Here is an 18,460-nt window from a genome sequence, read left to right as displayed (position 1 = left end):
ACCCCGTTACGAAACGACATCCACAGACACTGTTTACTGTTCCAACAGACGACGCTCGTACCATTTCCCGATGCAACTTGGATGTAAAAATCGCAGCCGAGCATTCGTCGCCGCCATCGTCGTCGTCGTTGACGACGACGACGACGACAGGACTGGCTGAGGTAAAAGCAATCCGAAGGGCGACCTCGAAAGGCGGCGGCAACTCCTCTCTCCTCGGCAAGAACTGAAATTGTACGTGCGCATCGCGAACGCCTCAACGCCACCGTGTGCGAATTAAATCGACGCGAACGATCGAGCGATCTCGCGAGGAATACAGCGAGTTACGACGCGCGTGTAAATTATCCGACGACGGGGAACGCTCGAGAGATCCTGTACCGTATAAAGAGTCGCGCGGGTTCGGCGGAATATTAGCCGGGTTAGCTGCTGACTGTGTGTGTGTGTTAACGTCTTCGCAAGTGTCGTTATTCTTATTATCCGCGACTTGGGTACACAGCGATAAATCTATTATATATAGCTGCACGCGCGCGATAAAAAGTTGGCGCAAAAGACCGCGCGCGCGCGCGCGTCCGCAAGGAGCGGCGTAACTTTTCCCCGGCAGAACTTTGCCAGACATCAAGAGTTTACGGGTAATAAACAGAGCTACGAACAGAACTTCATGCTTACGATACGAAAGCAACCGTTGGCGAGCAATAATAACGCAACGCCGCTCGAACGCCGCTATTCGAAATCCGATGATTGATCGTGACTGTTTTTAACGAATCACTTGATTGAGAAGTTGCAGCGAACTAGTCGTACGGCAGAAAGAGATAGAGACGGATAGAGATAGAAAGAGAGAATGCGCGCGCGCGTGCGCGCGCGCGCGTGTGTGTGTGTGTGTGTGTGTGTGTGTGTAAGAGAGACAGAGAGAGAATGGAAAACATTTAAAAATACCATATAATTTTGATTGGCAAAGCCGCGTCATGAAAGACAACGTGTAACAGAGGCATGAAATATTGTCCCGATATGGAAAATCTGTAAATAATACGATAAAAATATATAAATGCATTTACGCGAGACGAGGTAATATTTATGAAAATGTTAATTAACAAAATCCACGAGATACACGGACAACGGAACCCCGCCGGGGGTTATTGCACAAACATACGTACATATGTCTGATGATAGGACTGCGCGTAAATGTAAATACGTTGTTTGTACATTTTAATTATTAATCTTATTAATTAAATTACACTCTCCTTCCGCCGCCTTCCCTCTCGCATGCGATTAATTTCGCAGATAATGATTATATCGCGCGTCAATCGATTCATTAATTAACAGGCACAGTTGTCTCGTTTTTCCATTAATTAATTCGCGAGGATACCAGGGGATCGCGGATAATTAATCCGATTAGATTTTTATCTTCGATCGACGCACGCCGGATGCGGTTACTTCAACACGCACGTTGTCCGGCAATTTTTTATGCTGTTGTAATCGGAACCGACCGAGCGATATACGAGAAAGATGCTTGAAACTTTCTACGAACTCAACTGAGATTGTTTGGATGACGGTAGTATTCCAACTGTTGTTGAAAAAAGAGAGAGAGAGAGAGAGAGAGAGAGAGAGAGATTCAATATTACACATTAATTAGTTAATTAATATTATATTATCAATTTCGACGTTAATTACAAGCCACCGCGGAAAACTTTCAAAAGATTTCCTTGAGAATGGTGACAACAGAGGGGCCGGGGGGAAGGGGAGAGGAGAGGAAACTCCGGGATTGTTCTCGCTCGACTCTCGCCTTATTTCCCCTCGTTCTTTGAGGTATTCGTCGTCGTTATTGCGAGAAAGCTGCTTTATGAAGAACTTCTGACAATGTAAGCAACGATGCGTCCCCTACACCGCAATGAAAAAAAATAGTCTTTCTTAACGACTCGCGTCTGCCTTTCTGTCTTCCTCTCCCATCTTCCTTCTCGCCTCTCCCGCGCCCCTTTGTCAACTTTCTCACTTGCCGGGTCCGGTATGCTCTATTAGCACGCGTCTAGCGAGCAGAGGTTCACTCGATTTTTGCCGGAGACCTTTTACGGCGCGTCGTAAAAGCGAGAGGAATATGGGGATATGGGGATCCGGTAGTTTACGGCGCGATTCGGGCCGGATGACGCGTCTCCTGATGAACAATTCTTATAGAATTCGCGCGAGCGAGCACGTCGCAGCCATGGACGAGGAGGCGAGCCGGCTCGAATGCTGTCGAAAGCCTTTCACGTAACGCGTGTAAATATGTATAAGACGTCCCCCGTACGAGATTACGAGCGCGTAATACTTAACTCTTGCGAGTCGCCGACATGTGTGTATCCGTCGTGCGTCGGATTATGACGTCGGAAGCGGAGGAATTGCGAGATAATGCGCACTGAACGATTTCGCCGCAACTTACGTCCCTATAAGCGACTTTTCGTCAACGAATCCGCTTTAGTTCCGATGAAACGTGCTTCTGAGATACGCCGGATAACGGGAGCAGACAACGCTGCCGCCGGCAATATTATATATATATATATGTATATATCGTACGTGGAAAACGTAAAATAATTTCGAGCGCGGTATTCGGGTCGCTCTTCGGTCATTAGCTCCGCGTCGACCGCGCGTGTGACATTTATTCAATTTCACCTTTCGAGCGATTTCATCGATTTTTACCGATGACTTTTTTCCATCGACGCGGCCGAGTTTGTACACCATGCGAGATGTCCTGAGGTTTTACGAATAAAGTCTCGATTGGCTAATACAGTATTTGACGTGAACCAAACAAGGAGGAATTAATCAACGTAACTTTCATCGCGACGGCTTTTACATATGACCTTTTTTTTTCATCAGCGGCAGAGAGTGTGGCGTGCGAGATGTTTCGATGTTATAAAATACGAAAGCTTGACCGACTAAACTGAAATTGACGTAAAAAGGAACGAGCGAGCGAGCGAGCGAGCGAGAGAGAGAGAGAGAGAGAGAGAGAGAGAGAGAGAGAGAGAGAGAGATAGAGAGCGCATAAATTCGCGAATCAAATGCGCTTTCGCGAAATATTCAGCTTTCCATTTCGCGAGCCAAGTCCTTTGCGCGATTATTACGACACCGTGAAACGAGCGAGAACCCGAGAGATCAGTCATTAATCCCGCGTCATTAATAAAAAGAGATTATCAGTCTCCTCTGGCTGGGAAGAGGAGAACCGAGAAATAATTTCCTCGGCGAAATTTAATAATATGTACCGCGCGCGCGCGCGCGAGAGAGACTCGGACTCTCGCGCGTGAATCTCGCGCGACGTGGCGAGGTGGAATTGTTGCTTCCTTTCTCTCGCCTCGCAATTTTTCGTCTCGCACCTCGAAAGAAAGGAGTTAATGGAGACGCTTTCGAGACGCTGGCGAAACGGGCGAGAGGCCAGCGAGATCAACGACCCACTTCAAACCGCTGGGCGCTCCTTTGTCCCTGAAATCGCAGCCATTCGGCGGTCGTCCCCGAAACAATTACACGCCGGTTTCAGTAGTACGAGCGTACGACACGCCGGACGGCTGCAGAATTACACCGAGCATCGCGCACCACCGCGAGTTACCGAGCCACCGAGCGCGGCGAAATCTATTTATTCTCTCGTTTCTTCCTTTCGTTGTAAACCTGCTACCTGTTTTTCCCTCCGTTGCAAATCTGCCATCTGTTTTTCTTCAATCAACCGCGACGCGCACAACGACGACGGCCGACAACGAATCGGGTCGATTCCCCAGCAAGAAACAACTCCCGCGCGCGCGCGCGCATATCTGTCTGCACATTGTAAACGAGCGGGTTAAAAACACAACGCGCTCTCGGTGCACTCGGTGCACTCATTGCACTCGCGCGTATACACGCGCGTTATAATGAGTGCCGGGGAGTGTCTAGAGAGATTAGAGAAAAAGCGAACCTGATATCCTTCTGGACGCGCGGCCGCACGCGTTGAAAAATTCCAATTTAATACGAGAGCCTCCGCGGCGACGCGGGATCGTATGTGCCTGAATTTTACAACTCGCGTACGAGCGGCGACTCGTTAGCGAAACGGATTATCGCTCGAGCGAGTTCTCAGCCGTCGCGCGCTCACGCCGGCGTCTCATAATTCATCGCGCGCGCGCGCGCGGATCATCGGAACGGAGAACCGCAAGATTTTCACGGCGCGGCATGGTAGACGCCTCGCGTCCCAAATATATCAAATTATCAACGGGCCCTTTCAGCCGGGAAAATCGCGCCGCTCGGCTGACGATAATGGCCGCTTTTACGAGTCGATAATGCGCCAACCGAATAATGTCTTGCAACCGTGCGCCGCAGGCTGCGCACCTTGGACATGCACTTCGGTGAATGCGCGTGACAGCTTTCGTCTCTTGTCTCTTGCCCCCCCCCTTCCTCCCTCCGCTCTCCCCCTCTCTCTCTCTGTTTCTCGATACGATTCACCGATATGTAATCGATTGTTCTCTGCGCAATTATAAATAAACACGCACGCTCGAATCTGTAGATGCTGGTTAACGCGCTGTCACGCTGACGTGGTTTGACGGGCGAGCCGTCTTAGAATTAGAATTATTAAAAATTTATTTTTAACCCGGGGATCTCGTGAGAGCCCTCGGAGTATACAGCGGGGGAACAGGAGACGCGTCGAATGTCGGAGTCGGGCTGTGATAAAGATATATATGTATATCGGTAGCAACGCAAATAAGAGAGGACGAATATTAATATCGGGTTGCTGAAAAGCCTCACGGTTTTACGTGTTGAAGTTTTTAATAATTACTCGTCGGACTCGACGAGTGCGAGGTGAGTCATGATCCTATCGACGCGAGAGAGCGCGAATGAACGGCGAGTAACGCGAATCAAAATAGAGCTATGTTTACTCGCGACGTGTGTTATCGATTCGTACGCCGATTCGAAAATCCGAAAAATCTCCCCGAACGGGTGCAATTACGTCGGGCAGAATTTAAGCTGAATTAATTTCGGCACGCGTTAACGAGTCGCGTGTAAATTTTTGTGACTCTCTCGCGCGATATCTATATGTGTATATCCGCGCAGCCTATTAAAATATAAAATGTCACACAAACTCCCGGCGAAATTACTCAATTAAAAGTTGGATATTCATATCGTCGCATCGGTTTATTATTTTAAATTAATTGCGCGTCACGTCCCACCGAAATCCATTACATACATCGGAGAATCGTGACTTTGGCTACGCGGAAATTATTCATGAATTCGATTAACGGGTCGCGTAGTCGGGCGGGCATCTGAGTATACAGAACAGCCGATCGATACACCGACCGGCTCTCTAGGTCTTGGTCTAGACCACCCGACGGATTCGCTATTCTAACGTATATTCTTCCAACGAGCGCGCAACGTCATAACGGAAAATATTCAATTCCGGCTTGTAACCCGATGCAACCCCCATTTCGGCGGGCGCGCTTCGATTTGAAATTGAAAATTACAGAAAGATGCGTTCGCGCCGAAAAACGAAATGTAAATTTATACAATTTCACCCGACCGTGCTCTCTACGCAACTTTTAATATTTGTAATCGGGAATTACATTCCGTTGTAATCGCTGAATTTATATCTTATCGTTCACGGACCCTTTGATATACCTGACTGAAAAAGAATGTGCTCTTTCACGCTCTCGCATCGACCGTGATTTTATTTTATCGGCTGGCTCCCGATATAAGCGCAGATTTAATTAAAAAGATTGTTAACCTCGTTGAATTATTAAAATTTCTCTCGAGCTCCGGCCGTGTCAGGCCACGGTCGCACGGCAGCGTTGCAACAGGCTACTCGATCAAACGTTTCAGAGCGAAGCTTCCGTTTCTCCTCCAGCGGAGGAGCTGAATCGACCAGCTGGAGGAGGAGGAGGAGGAGGAGGAGGACGAGGAGAGGAAATGTAACGCCAACATAGCGAAACATTACAACATTGTATTAAAAATGCAACAGGCTGCTCGTTCGGCATTCCCTTTCGATGAGGCAGCGCGCGCGCCACGCCCAATTTTTTTCCCCGTGCACTTTTCGCCGGAGAGCGTTGCATATTTTTTCGACTTATTGACACGACGAATTGTAAACGCATGAAGTTTCAAATTGCCCGGCCCATCTGTGTCACACCAGCGAGCGGGAAAAAAAATGATCTACTCGCGGGCCGTTTTTATCTTGTAAACTGCAGAAAACACGCCGAGGGCGTGTCACGAGCTGCGCGTCAAAAAATTGGCCCGATTTGTGTCGGAACTTGTTAAGGCTTTTCATCGTTACGCGTGTAGTCTCAAAAATTGGCGCGGCTGCAATCGATGGCGGTCACGATTGCAGTCCGCGGTTCGGGCTGCTCGCTGGACGATACACGCTCGATACACGTCGGCCTTGTTCGCGTAACTGAGGGCCACCTCGCCCCCGGGATATTTTCGTTAATAAAACGCTGTCCGGCGCGCGATTAATTCAGCAAAAAGATCCGCCGGGGGGAGCCGAGAGAGGTGGCGCGCGATAAGTGTTTTCCGGTCGGATTAGCGGGCTTTTCAACGAGAGGGAGGGAAAGATCAACCAGCCAGCCAGCCAGTCAGTCAGTCAGTCAGCCAGCCAGCCAGCGAGCTAGCCGGCCAATCTTGCCCCGAACGACTCGATCATCCTGTTCTGATAAACTGACGTCCCGGATTATCCGATCGAACGTACGTACGGCCGTGTTTTCCCTCCGGCTGCCGCGTAATGGAATAGAGATCGGCCAATTAGGAAGGCGCGATTTATCCGCAAACAGCAAGAATTTAACGACATTTGGGCCTCTCTGTCCTTGTTACAATGCCCACTGGAGACACGCGCGCGCGCGCGCGCGGTTAATCTGCTTAATCTAGCGCGCGGAGCACCATTTTGGCGGCTCGCCAATCTCTCGCCGGGCTTTCAAACGACCGCCCGGCCCGGCCGGCCCGCTCCGAACGGCCGGCCGGCCGGCCGGCCGTTCGGGATTCTCCAGTGGCCGAAGGACATCGTAAGCGTAGTATAATGGGAGCCCGTTGTGCGAAATGCCCGGCAATTCTCCGACGATTGCCCCATGCGAACGACGGCTTTGGCCGGCGATTGTCGGTCCTCCGGGTCGATCGATCGATCGATCGATCGGCTGGTCGATTTGTTGGGAACTCTCTTTGACGATTCCGCGCGAATACTTTCGCAGAACTGTCGCGTGAAAAGGATCGGGATATCGAATCTGATCTGCGAGTGATAACCCCCGCGGGTTTCTATGCCCTTTATATCGCCGTGCGCAGCTTCGCTATGCGAAGACTACTCGCGAGACGCGAGGCCATCATGAGCTTTTTGTAGCGCCATACTAAGGCCACAGTGTATCCGGAATCGATACACTCGGCGGTCTCCTCTCATTCTCCCAGCAGCTCGAGACTCTGCGGAAGCAATGTTCTTGCGCGATTCTTGCCCCGAGAAGCGAAGCGTCGCGGCTTCGTTTTGATTAACGGAGGATTCTCCTCCGCGTGCGCGGGCGATTCGCTCGGGCGCTCAACGATCGATACACTAGAGAGACGGTCGTACAGCGGGGTGAAATAGGAACTTCCGATGGGAATCGTGCTTGTTCTACTTCGGATAAAAATTAAACATTGATCTTGTGCGATAGGAACGGTGGCTTTTGCTGGGGAAGTTAATTCGACGACGGTTTCCAGCGTTTCCGAAAAGCGCGACGTCTTGCGCGCGATAATTTAGTCAGGAATGAGATAATTGACGCGATTGTTGCTTTTTTTAGCGAGCCCCGCCCCCCTCCCTCCGCAGCTATTCGAAACATTACGAGCGCGTAACGACGTTATTGTCTGGAAAGCGCGGATTTCACGCTTTCGGCTGAAACGGCACGGAAGTTTTCCTGATTTACGTCCGGCTGTAACGAGAAGGATGGAGGAGAAGGAGGAGGTGGAGGAGGAGGAGGAGGAGGAGGAGGAGGGAAAGGGCAAAAGGGCGAGAGGGAAAGAGAGAGAGACGCGGCAGCTGCGAAAAAATAATTCTTCCGCTCATCGCGCAGCGCACAGCTTCAACCGTGACATAAATCATAGCAAAGCCGCCGTCTCTCACCTCGGCGATGGCGGACGGATGATGCGGAATTACCAGGCTGCACTTTGTAATATTAAAAGTCCGGATAATGTATCACTATTAGAATGTACCGGGCGGCCGGAAGTTACGCCTCGACGGCGCGGCGCGGCGCGGCGCGGCGGCGACGGCCGCTAGTAAATTTTTGTTGCCGAGCTAAGCCGCCGGAGAGATACTATTTTCGCGTTTAAACAACGGCCGGGGAATTGCGGCTTATCTTACGCTTTATCCGGGCCGCTCGCGCATTAATTTCGGAACAGCGCCGCGAATTTATCACTATTAAGCATTCGCGCTGTCGGGCCCATTGTCCGCCGGCTCTAATTCCGCAACGCGCGATTTGTTGTTTTATAAGCGCCCCCGTTGCGAACGTTGCTTGACGCGCGTGGATCATTGCGATATACATTTACGAGCGTTATCATCTCCGGTCTCGTGTCATCCGATATATATATATATATATATATATATACCACTTATTATTTTTTACACCCCAGTTTGTTTGCCGCGTTATTGTTCGAAAAGAAAAGCAAATACACCCGCCGCCGCGCCGCGCGTTTAAATACGGAATCACTTAAGCTCGATATACATGCGCGCAGTGTCGAGATCTGAATTGCTTTATGTCGGCGATAAGCACGTACGAGAGATATCGCGGATCGCACGGCTGGGAGATTAATTTATGTCTATTACGTGGTCGGTCTCTCTCTCTCTCTCTCTCTCTCTCTCGCTCTCTCTCTCTCTCTCGCTCTCTCTCTCTCTCTCTCTCGCTCTCTCTCTCTCTGTACAAACGTTACGTCTCCCTTTGCATCGGTCCATTTTTCTACGCCGGCGCCGACACGCTGGCCGGCAAACGAGTGCCGGTATCGGCGGTGCTCGTTAAAAGCGCGCGAGCGTATCGCACGCGCGCGCGGCCGGCGAATGGAGCCGAATGCCGAAAACGAAAGTATCTTCGCCGCATACAAAATCGGAAAGATAAATATTTATACGTGCAAACGACGACGGGGGGAGGGAGGGGTGAGGGGGGAGCGTAGCACGGGGGTCGCGAGGTGCACTGAGAGAGTTGGCCGGCGGTAAAATAAATTAAGCTCGTTAGATCTTGCTCAGGGAATCAACGACGAGTCGGTTTGCAGGTCGCGTTTGCTTTAAACCTTCGCAAGCGGAATTAACCGGTGGGCAACGCCCACCTCGCGGTTTTACTCCCCCCTCCCCCTCCGCCCCGCTCCGAGCAGCCCGACGAGGCTTAATTTGGCCACGTCGAATAACAAGGTGGCGAATAATCCTGCGCTGGGTCAATATAAAACAACCAGTTTCGTAACGCGATGCATTCCGAGCGCAACGCAAACGTCGCAATCAACGTGTCCGCTACGTAAATTGCTGACGCTTGATTCGTGCGCGCGCGCGCGCGCGCGTGTGTGTGTGAGTGTGTGTGAGAGAGAGAGAGAGAGAGCGAGCGAGCGAACAATGACGCTACAGCATTGCAATGCCGCAATAATTGCGCAATAAATGCTGCAATAATTGCATTGTCGCTTTGCATTATCATCGTGCATAATAAATATATACGATAAATATAATAGCAACAGATGCGACGGAGCGGGGAGCGGGGAAGGGGCGGGGGCGGGGGCGGGGGCGGAGGGCGACTTTTTAAACCGTTTCCGTAATGGAATAATTTTGCTCGCACGGTCACACAGGTCGATGGTATATTCCCGAGATATTTACCGGCCAGAATGGTGACGCGGGCGTATACGTTTTAGCGTATAAATATCAAGAACGCATAAATCGCGAGATTAAATCGGGAGAAAAATAAAGCAGGAGAACAGACTCGGACTCGGACTGACGGCCGCTAAGATATATTTTATTTCGATAAATTTGCAGCGACTGCGATATTGCGCGCGTAACGGCTCATCGTCGTCCGTTCCGGCCGGATGAATGAACGCGTGACGTATCGTAATATTCGCACGGATTCGCGCCGCGCACGGAAACTGCGCCATAAAGCGCGCCCGGAGCCGAGGCGTAAAACATACTTCGAGTTGTAAAGCATCGATCTCCTTCCCGCAATTTTTCCGCCGCTTAATCCCGCGCAATGCACCATGATGCAATGTAAACCACTCTGCAAGATTAAACCGAATATCGAGAGTGGCTTAATCTGCACATTCCGGCACAGCGCTCGCAGTCAATAAAATATAAAGATCCTCGATACAACTCGGACAATGAAAGCAAGAAGATACGCGTTGCGCATGTGTTAAGCTCACCCCCCCCCACTCCCCTTCACGGGTATTCCGTTTATCCGCCGCACCGCCGGCAGACAACTGCCGAATTTGCTTGACGACGATTGAATTTCTCACACGAGGTATCCGATACTTGACGCTCTCGCGTACACGTGTGTGTGTGTGTGTGTTTGTGTGTGGTGTGTGCGTGTGTGCTCGCGTATCGGTCTCACCGTAAGTGCCCGTTGTCCGCAGCGACCGGCAGAGGCGAGGTGTCAACCCGGTGCGAATGTCATAAAATCAGCGCATCAACTTTCGATCGATCCGAGCTGCAGCGATATTGAGAACGGAACGCAGACGCGGCTCGTACGATTCGCCTCGTACGAGCGAAACGGGGCCGACAGGGCAAGGCGTAAAAATAGGTCGAAACAATCTGTATAAGCGACAAATAATGAGGCGAAAACAAGCGATAAGTCGCAGGTCGATAACAGCCGTTATGCACGCCGAAGTTGAGCTGGAGCCCGCCGTGGCGGTTCTCACGGTGTTGCAATTTCCATTTTCTAATTAGTGCAGCACGTACACCTTCCATGTACAGCTTCTTAATCGTGTACACGCCATCAGCAATTTACATCACCGATGAGATCGCGAGTCTCTCCTAAGATGCTTGCCGAGGGAGAGATGTAGGAGCAGAGAGAGACAGAGAGAGAGAAAGAGAGAAAGAGAGACAGAGAGAGAGAGAGAGAGAGAGAGACAGAGAAAGAGAGAGAGAGAGAGAGAGAGAGAGGGAGAGAGAGAGAGAGAGAGAGAGAGAGGAAGGGAGAAAGGGGATGGGAGAGAGAGGACGAAAGCGTTTAATGTTATTTGCTGGACGGGCAAGCGCACGCGCTGTGAGTGGCGGGCATCTCAAAGGGTTAAAAGTTCGAGATTACACCGAAACGTCCCGCGCCGAGTTTCCTGGGAGTTTCCGTCGGAGCAGCCAGGTGCAAACGGATCCGATCGTCGGACGCGACTGGAACTCGCGACCTCGAGGTTCGCCCCGGGGCGAAAACGCTACTCTTTCGACTCGCACGCCGCAACTTCGTCGACGCCCTCCTCTCCGCCCTCCCCTCGCTCACCCACGTACGAAACAAAGCGCGAACGCGGGAACGATTGATGAGCAAGTTTTCGATTCTTCGATCTTCAACCGCGTCGTGCCACCCGTCCACTCAAGCGAGTGGATCCAACAACCATCCACCGCGATCTCAAGTTTACTTTCGCGGAAAAAATCACTCACCGTGACTCTGTCGCCGCCCCCCTCCCCTCCTTCTGCTTCGTGTCGATCGCGCTTGTTTATGGAATTTAACTTCGCGCTTCTGAATACGTTCCCTTCGTCCGGCTGACGAAGGATGAGAGATTACGCGCGCCGCGTACGCCCGATACCTCACTCTCCGCTCTCCCTTTGTGGACATGTCGCTTTTTCCCCTTTCTCTATTTTTTTTCTCTCTTCTGAACAGCGAGTTTCAAAGCAAATTTACGGTGACCTCGATGTGAGCGCCTCTCTCTCTCTCTCTCTCTCTCTCTCTCCTCCGTTGAAAGTTCTTTTTCCGAAAGTGTGGTTCGAGAGTACCGCAGGAAACGGGAAGATAGATCAAGCCGGGTTTTAAACCGGGACAAGCGGTGCCGTAGAAAAAAACATTGAGGGAATGTCGTCGGTCCGAATAATAATTTTTCTTTTTAAATTGTAGGTATTAAATATTCCGACGCGACTGAATCGGGGAAATAAAATTTCGCAAAAGTCCGCGCGAAGTTAGCTCTCGCAGTTCCTAAGTTGAATTTTGTATGTGTTCCCGGGGTAAGATCGGTCCGGGCGACCGTACTTAATCTTTCATATTTCTTCACCTGTAGAGTCCCTTAATTAACCATAAAATATGCATTAACTAATTTAGTTTCACCGTAATCATGAGTCGAGCTTTTGTAGAGGATGAAAGGGGAAAACGGCGCGTAGTCTCCAGAATCGATCTTACAGACTCAAGATTGAACGCGAATCAAATGTTTATTAATTATGTCTCCCCACCCCCTCCTCCTCCTGCCGGCGCGCGGAATAATTGGCGAGGAAATTTTTTCCTTCGATCGCTCGTTACTCGACGATTGTGATTTCTCCGCGAAGGAACATTCCCGCTTTCATACCATTTCAATAGAGAAACCGCCCGAGACATTGCTCGCAAATCGAAATTCGCAAGTCACCCGATGTCCGTGTGTATGTGTGTGCGCTCGTCACAATTCGCGAGGGGAAGGACGACGAAAACACTGAACGCCCGATACAGTCGGGAGAAGCTTACACAGAAGATAAAAGAATCGCAAAGATAAGGGCAAATATCACTCACCGAGCTGACAACGATCTCCGCCCCTTCCAAGTGGACACTGACATCTCTGCCTGAACGTCTCCTGCTTCCGCCTGAGGTTCACGCTATTGCCCTCGAGATCCATGGCTCCCTCGTCGTCGTCCTCGATCACCACATCAACTTCATCTCCGCGAGATTGCTCGATATAACAATTTCCAGCGGGTCCGCAGTCCAAGGAACACGCCGGCTCGGTGCTCACGATGCTCTCCATCGTAGATGGCAGTTTTTGCTCCAGATTTGGACCCTGAAACATTCACGCGGGTGGAAGAAATCAGTCGTCGTCGGTCGTCGGCGGTATTACATCGGGTCACTCGATATTGATCGTCGCGAATTCAAGCCGGTGCGCGGTGATAAAGACCCGCTGAAAAACAAAAACTGATGTAAGAAAAATTTTTCCGCATGTTATTAAAATCGCGCGTTCCTTTGCAACACTGGAGCATCTTTCATACGCGATTGTTGAGGTTTATCGAGACATGGCAGTCGGGTTAGGGTTATGAAAAATTCGGAATTGACTAATAACAATTATCACTGATAACTGTAAATACTAAACTGTAAATAACTGTAATTATAAATGCTAAACTGTAAATAATTGTAATTTTAAACCGATAACTGTAATTATACCGCAATTAAAAACAGATTTTATTAATTTTATCAGTTGCCGTCATTCATTAATCTCTTCCAAGAATTTTTCTAGTACTGCCTTCGTTTTGAAATACAGCGAACTTTAATCAAAACAGTAGCAGGATTTGTATGTGTAAAAAATGCTATATTTTATTGTAAAGTATGCTATATTTTTAAAATAAAAAATTCTTGTTATATACTAACAAGGTTATAAAGAAATTGAGAAATTACAGTCTAAATTTCTTGGAATGAAAAGAAGGAATATTTTTACTCAAGCAAGAATAAAAATATTTCCTTATAATATTTTTGCTATTGCCCTCATAATATTGCTTCATAAGGACTCGTTAAACCATTTGTTACACATCTTACAGGGCCCTTGTCTTTCTATCCCTACTAGGGCCCGATTAATGTTAGAGAAAAATAATCAAAATCCTTACCAGAGCCCTATTGATTTCCCTACTCGGGTCGTTGGCAAATATCTCGACATCGATTCGACGTATTTCTCAACAAAGCACGGAGCTTGCCATTTTTCACGGTCGACCCCCTCATTCAGACGTCGTTCACCAATATTATCGTGAATCGCGGCATTGTTATGCTTAACGTACGACCTTCAGCAGGCAACTGGAGTAGGGGCAGTCGTAAACGACAGAAACTTTCGCACATTTTCTACCGTAGTTTGCGCTGTGTTTGTCGATCTCGATTGGCTCCGTATCGACCACGTGCTCGCGACGATTGTTTCAAATACGGATGAGAATCTTTCGTAACGAGATCGAAATTTCATCTGCCAACGTTCGCCGAACGTAATCGTTCGCTCAACGTTCTTCTCTTTCCGATATCGCAACGATATGAGGATAATATCACAAGCGTGATATAAGCGGTCAAAGAAAATTATTTATGAGGATAATCCGTTATCCGACACCCTCATCGCCATTTATTGATCCTCTTGCTCGTCGCTGTCGATACGAGGGGGCAAGAAATTTTCAGAAATAATGGAGTAGCCTGGTGCGTGTTAAGAAAGCTGCAGCGGACGTGAAGTACCTGTTGCGCGACTCATGTTTTTTATTTGACAAGGCTTTTGAATAAAGATTGGCTGTCGGTAGCTGCGAACGCGACGGCGTACTTAACGTCGAGTGTCGCGAAATATTCAATTTTACACACGCGCCAGTGCGCAAAAGGAAAATCACTCGAAGCGCGCGGCCGGTTTTCGAGTCGTCGCGCGTTTTGGTTTCCGCCAAGCCGAGAGCCGGCGTGTTAACGAAATTCCGAAACATCGTCGAAAATTTATGCAATTTAATTTGATTCCATTGAATTCTAATAATGACGCGTAATCAATCAACGTTAAATGTTATTCATTTGCAATGATTTCAGTTAATTTCCCTCGATTCGCGTGCGTATTGCATTTTGTTAAAATCACATATCAATTTCATCCCGTTGTTTCAGTCCCGTCGTACGTCGCCTCACGCCGACGTAAGCCTCTCCTCCCCCTCCTCCGTTCCCGTTTTACCTTTGACTTGTTCTCGAACGTCGTACGAGACGAGCGAGAAAGAGACAACGCAGCTCCGATATTAAATCGAAAAGAGGAAGAAGGCGGGATTGGGAAATCAATGGAACTTTATAACTCTCATCGCTCGCTCGCTCGCGCGCGCGCGCGACTTTCGAGTCGGATGTCGTTGTTCGTCAACAATCGGTCGAATTCCCGATCTCGTCGAGCGAAACTTTACATCCACGAGGTCGCCGCTATATCGTGAATATTAATTCCGGTTCAAAGGAGGATTCCTCGGTCGAGAGTTCCCACTTGTGCTCGATTTCACGTAATCGCTATTTCTACGCCATGCAGCACATGCATAGTCACTTACGTTGCTTTACGGAGTGTTCTATTTTGGCGCGCTCGACCCAAAGACCAGGTTCGATTGATTCTCTCCATTTGGTGCGAATATACGAACACGTGGACGCATTAATCAATTAAATCTGCCGGAGTTAGCGCGAATTCTTGAGATATTGACCGGCTTCCCCTCGCCGCTCTTCTCCCCCGCCCACGTATGATATCCGGTATTTGCTCCGGTTCAACCGATGGCTCCGACTCGCGTTTACGTATCGGTTAGTCAAACCAAAGGATTAACATGCGCTCCCCTGACCTCCATGGAGGTCGGAGGAGGACGCGGCGCTTGTACCTCGCGCGATATTTCGCCTAAAGTAAGAGAAACAACCGACCGATTCATCGACTCGAAAAACCACAAAACACGAGCAAATATGCGATGCGCGTCCGAGATCATCCGAGAATTTTTCAGACGAAAGGAACAAGGAAAGTCCTCGACCGTAACGAGATTAAACGTCAAAGTGCACGGGAATCTTGCGAGTTCTGCGAGTCTCGACTGTACGACAGCCAGTATTTTCGACGATTCGTCCTTACTGCAACGACGCGCCCCCTCCTTCCTCCCCCCAGCGTACGTCGCGCGAGGTAAAATATTCGGAGACGTAACGTCGAGCTACGATATTTTTATTACATACACACACACACACACACACATATGCGCAGATGGATCTTGGAATTTTTCTTTCTCCACTTTTTCGTCTTTTGTCGGACGTGCGTTCCGGAATCCCGCATAACGGATGACCGCGACGGGACAACGTTTAAACACTGGCGCGCGCGCGCGCGGCAATACGACAAGCCCCGGCCGGAAAATATGGAGAGCTGACGTTTTACCTGAGACGTGGCGCGCAGCTCGAGCCGATCCGTGCCGTTCTCCTCGTTTATCTTCGTCGCGTTCCTGCTGGAATTTTCGGCCGGACCATCCAGATGTATCGTGAAAGTAGCGCCGCGCATGTAAAGGATGTCCTCGACCGCGTCTTCGTCGTCCTCGGCGTCGGCGTTCGCCTCGCCGCTCTCGACCTCGTCGATGAGCTCGCCGAGCTCGCTGGTCGACGGGGACGTCGAGTTGAGCTCTGTAACCGAATAACGGGAACAGGTTCTATGAGGGAACGCTTCGAGGCTTCGTTCTTCTTTTGACGGGACGCGGGCTTCGCTTCGATAGGGTGTTCGTTCACTCGTTCGTTCACTCGTTCGTTCGTTCGTTCGTTCGTTCGTTCGTTCGTTCGTTCGTTCGTTCGTTCGTTCGTTCGTTCGTTCGTTCGTTCGTTCGTTCGTTCGTTCGTTCGTTCGTCCGTTCGTCCATTCGTTCGTTCGTTCGTTCGTTTGTGGCTCGGTTATAAGGATGCGGGTATTGTCGAATATTGAAAATTGTCGACGAATCAAAAGTGACCTCCTTCGATGCTTCGCTCGAGGAGCAATCGACTCCCCGGCGGATCGATCAATCGCTCTTTCTCTCTCTTTCTCTCTTTCTCTTTTTTTCTCTCTGTCTGTCTGTCTCTCTCTCTCTCTCTCTCTCTCTCTCTCTCTCTCTCTCTAGCTATTATATTATATGCTGTAACGCGACAGAACCAGAACGATACCGCGCGAGACGGTAATAAATGTTAAATGAGAATGAAAATTTATTACGGACAAATAGAATAATTATTAACAAGACGGACGAGACGACTGTGTGGATTTCCGTTTCATCTCGACCTCGATTTTCGAATCGATTCATCAAGCTGTCGGAATCAGACGCAACCAATCGTTCATTACGGTCGTGGGCATGCGCGCGCGCGCGCACGTACAGTTTTTCCAGCCAATCCAGTAGGGAATTACTTCATTAATTAAAGGAAAAAAGAAAGCAGGGGCGACGCTAACGAAGCGCTCGGCGCTCGCATATGCAATTAGAGTAACTCGACGCCGCGCGCGCCCGGCGATTGTCGGATATAAACCGTCGAACGGGCGATTGAAACCAGCATAATTTCGTCGAATGCGGGCTCGAATACCACACTTCGCGGCGTAATGATCTTCTCGTTTCTCCGCGGATAAACGGAGGTCCGGCAGGTCGCGGCGCGAGCTCACGTTCTCATACGCGTCCCGTAAAGATCCCATCGAGTTACGTCTTGCTGAAGATTGCCGCAGTTACGAGACGTCGCTTTTCATCCCCTCCTCCTCTCCCCTTCCATTTCCCCTTTTTATTAAACGCCCGACGCATTCGCGGTCCGGTAACAGCACTGAGAATCCCGCGAACTGTTGCACATGCAACACGACCGGCTCGTCGCACATGCAACCGGCACCGGTGGCACCGAGGTGAAGGGTCGTTAGGAACTTATCCGTTGGTCGCGCACGAGCTTCCACGCGTCGGTATACGACTCACACAGGGCTGCGCAGACCGGGCTAGTGGATAGTGCTCTTCGAGTTCCTTGAACGCTGACCCAAACTCACTTACCCCGTCCGTGTTGCCATAGACGAGGACGGCGAGAAAGGAGGGCGAGAGGGCGAGAGAGAGAGAGAGAGAGGGCGAGAAAGAGAGAGAGAGCGAGAGAGAGAGAGAGAGAGAGAGAGGGAGGGAGGGAGAGAGAGTAACGACGGTGGGGACCAAAGCCCTGTCGATCGCTCGAGGCGAACTCGCGATACCGAAGTTCGAGGCGCTTACGCTTACGTCGCCCGGCAAGCCGCGCGCGAGCGAGCGCGAGCGTACACACAACTACGTGAGCCGTATCGGAAATTCGTGTATAGCGTTAATTTGGTTATTACCGGGCTTGCGGAATAATAACGCGAACGCGGCCGGCGTCGAAAGTCAGCCGAAACGAGAGATACACGGGGCGGCTGGATCGATGACCGGCGCGGGCGCGGGCGCGGGCGTGCGGCGGATACACCGGCGGGAGCTTTCGTTAGCTTCGCGCGCATATTGGGTTTCGCATTCGGGAAAATTTATTTGCACCCGAGCCGCGCGATACGAGACGTGCGCGCCTCGCGTCGGCCACGCTTCGCTTCTGCCCGCGCGGCACCGGTTTCGCGAGGAAACGCGAAAGAGTGTGGCTGACACGACGGTGGAAATTGCGTCTGGCGCCGATATCAGCGCCGAATTCTGTCGATCTCGATTGCTTTTCTCTATCTGCGCCTGTATAATCTACCCTTTATGCTTCTCCTGACGCGTCTGACACGCGAGAAACCCGATGCGAGACGATTAACGCAAAAATACCAGCAGCTTTTCGTTCGTCATGACGCTCTTGTGGGCCGTGCCTACAATGAACGACGCTTTGTCTCTCTACCTTTCTCTCTCTCTCTCTCTCTCTCTCTCTCTCTCTTTCTCTCATTCTCTCATCCAGTGCACAATGTGGTCCGGTGAGCA

At 50.2% G+C, this 18,460-nt stretch overlaps 1 protein-coding gene across 1 annotated transcript in view; it reads right to left on the bottom strand.

The window, feature by feature from the left end:
* The window catches only part of LOC105184960 (EGF like, fibronectin type III and laminin G domains protein pikachurin), a 110,453-nt gene that overhangs the window by 66,744 nt on the left and 25,249 nt on the right, over positions 1-18,460 (bottom strand). The window contains exons 3-4 of the mRNA XM_011144095.3: positions 15,961-16,199; positions 12,618-12,879 (exon numbers count right to left, since the gene is read on the bottom strand). Of these exons, the coding sequence (XP_011142397.1) occupies positions 12,618-12,879; positions 15,961-16,199 (501 nt within the window). The remainder of the gene's footprint in view (positions 1-12,617; positions 12,880-15,960; positions 16,200-18,460) is intronic.

Source organism: Harpegnathos saltator, unplaced genomic scaffold (genome assembly GCF_003227715.2).
Source record: "Harpegnathos saltator strain DR-91 unplaced genomic scaffold, Hsal_v8.6 scaffold119, whole genome shotgun sequence".
NCBI lineage: Eukaryota > Metazoa > Arthropoda > Insecta > Hymenoptera > Formicidae > Harpegnathos > Harpegnathos saltator.
Note: the sequence above shows the minus strand (reverse complement) of the source record. Positions and strands in the feature narration are given on the sequence as shown.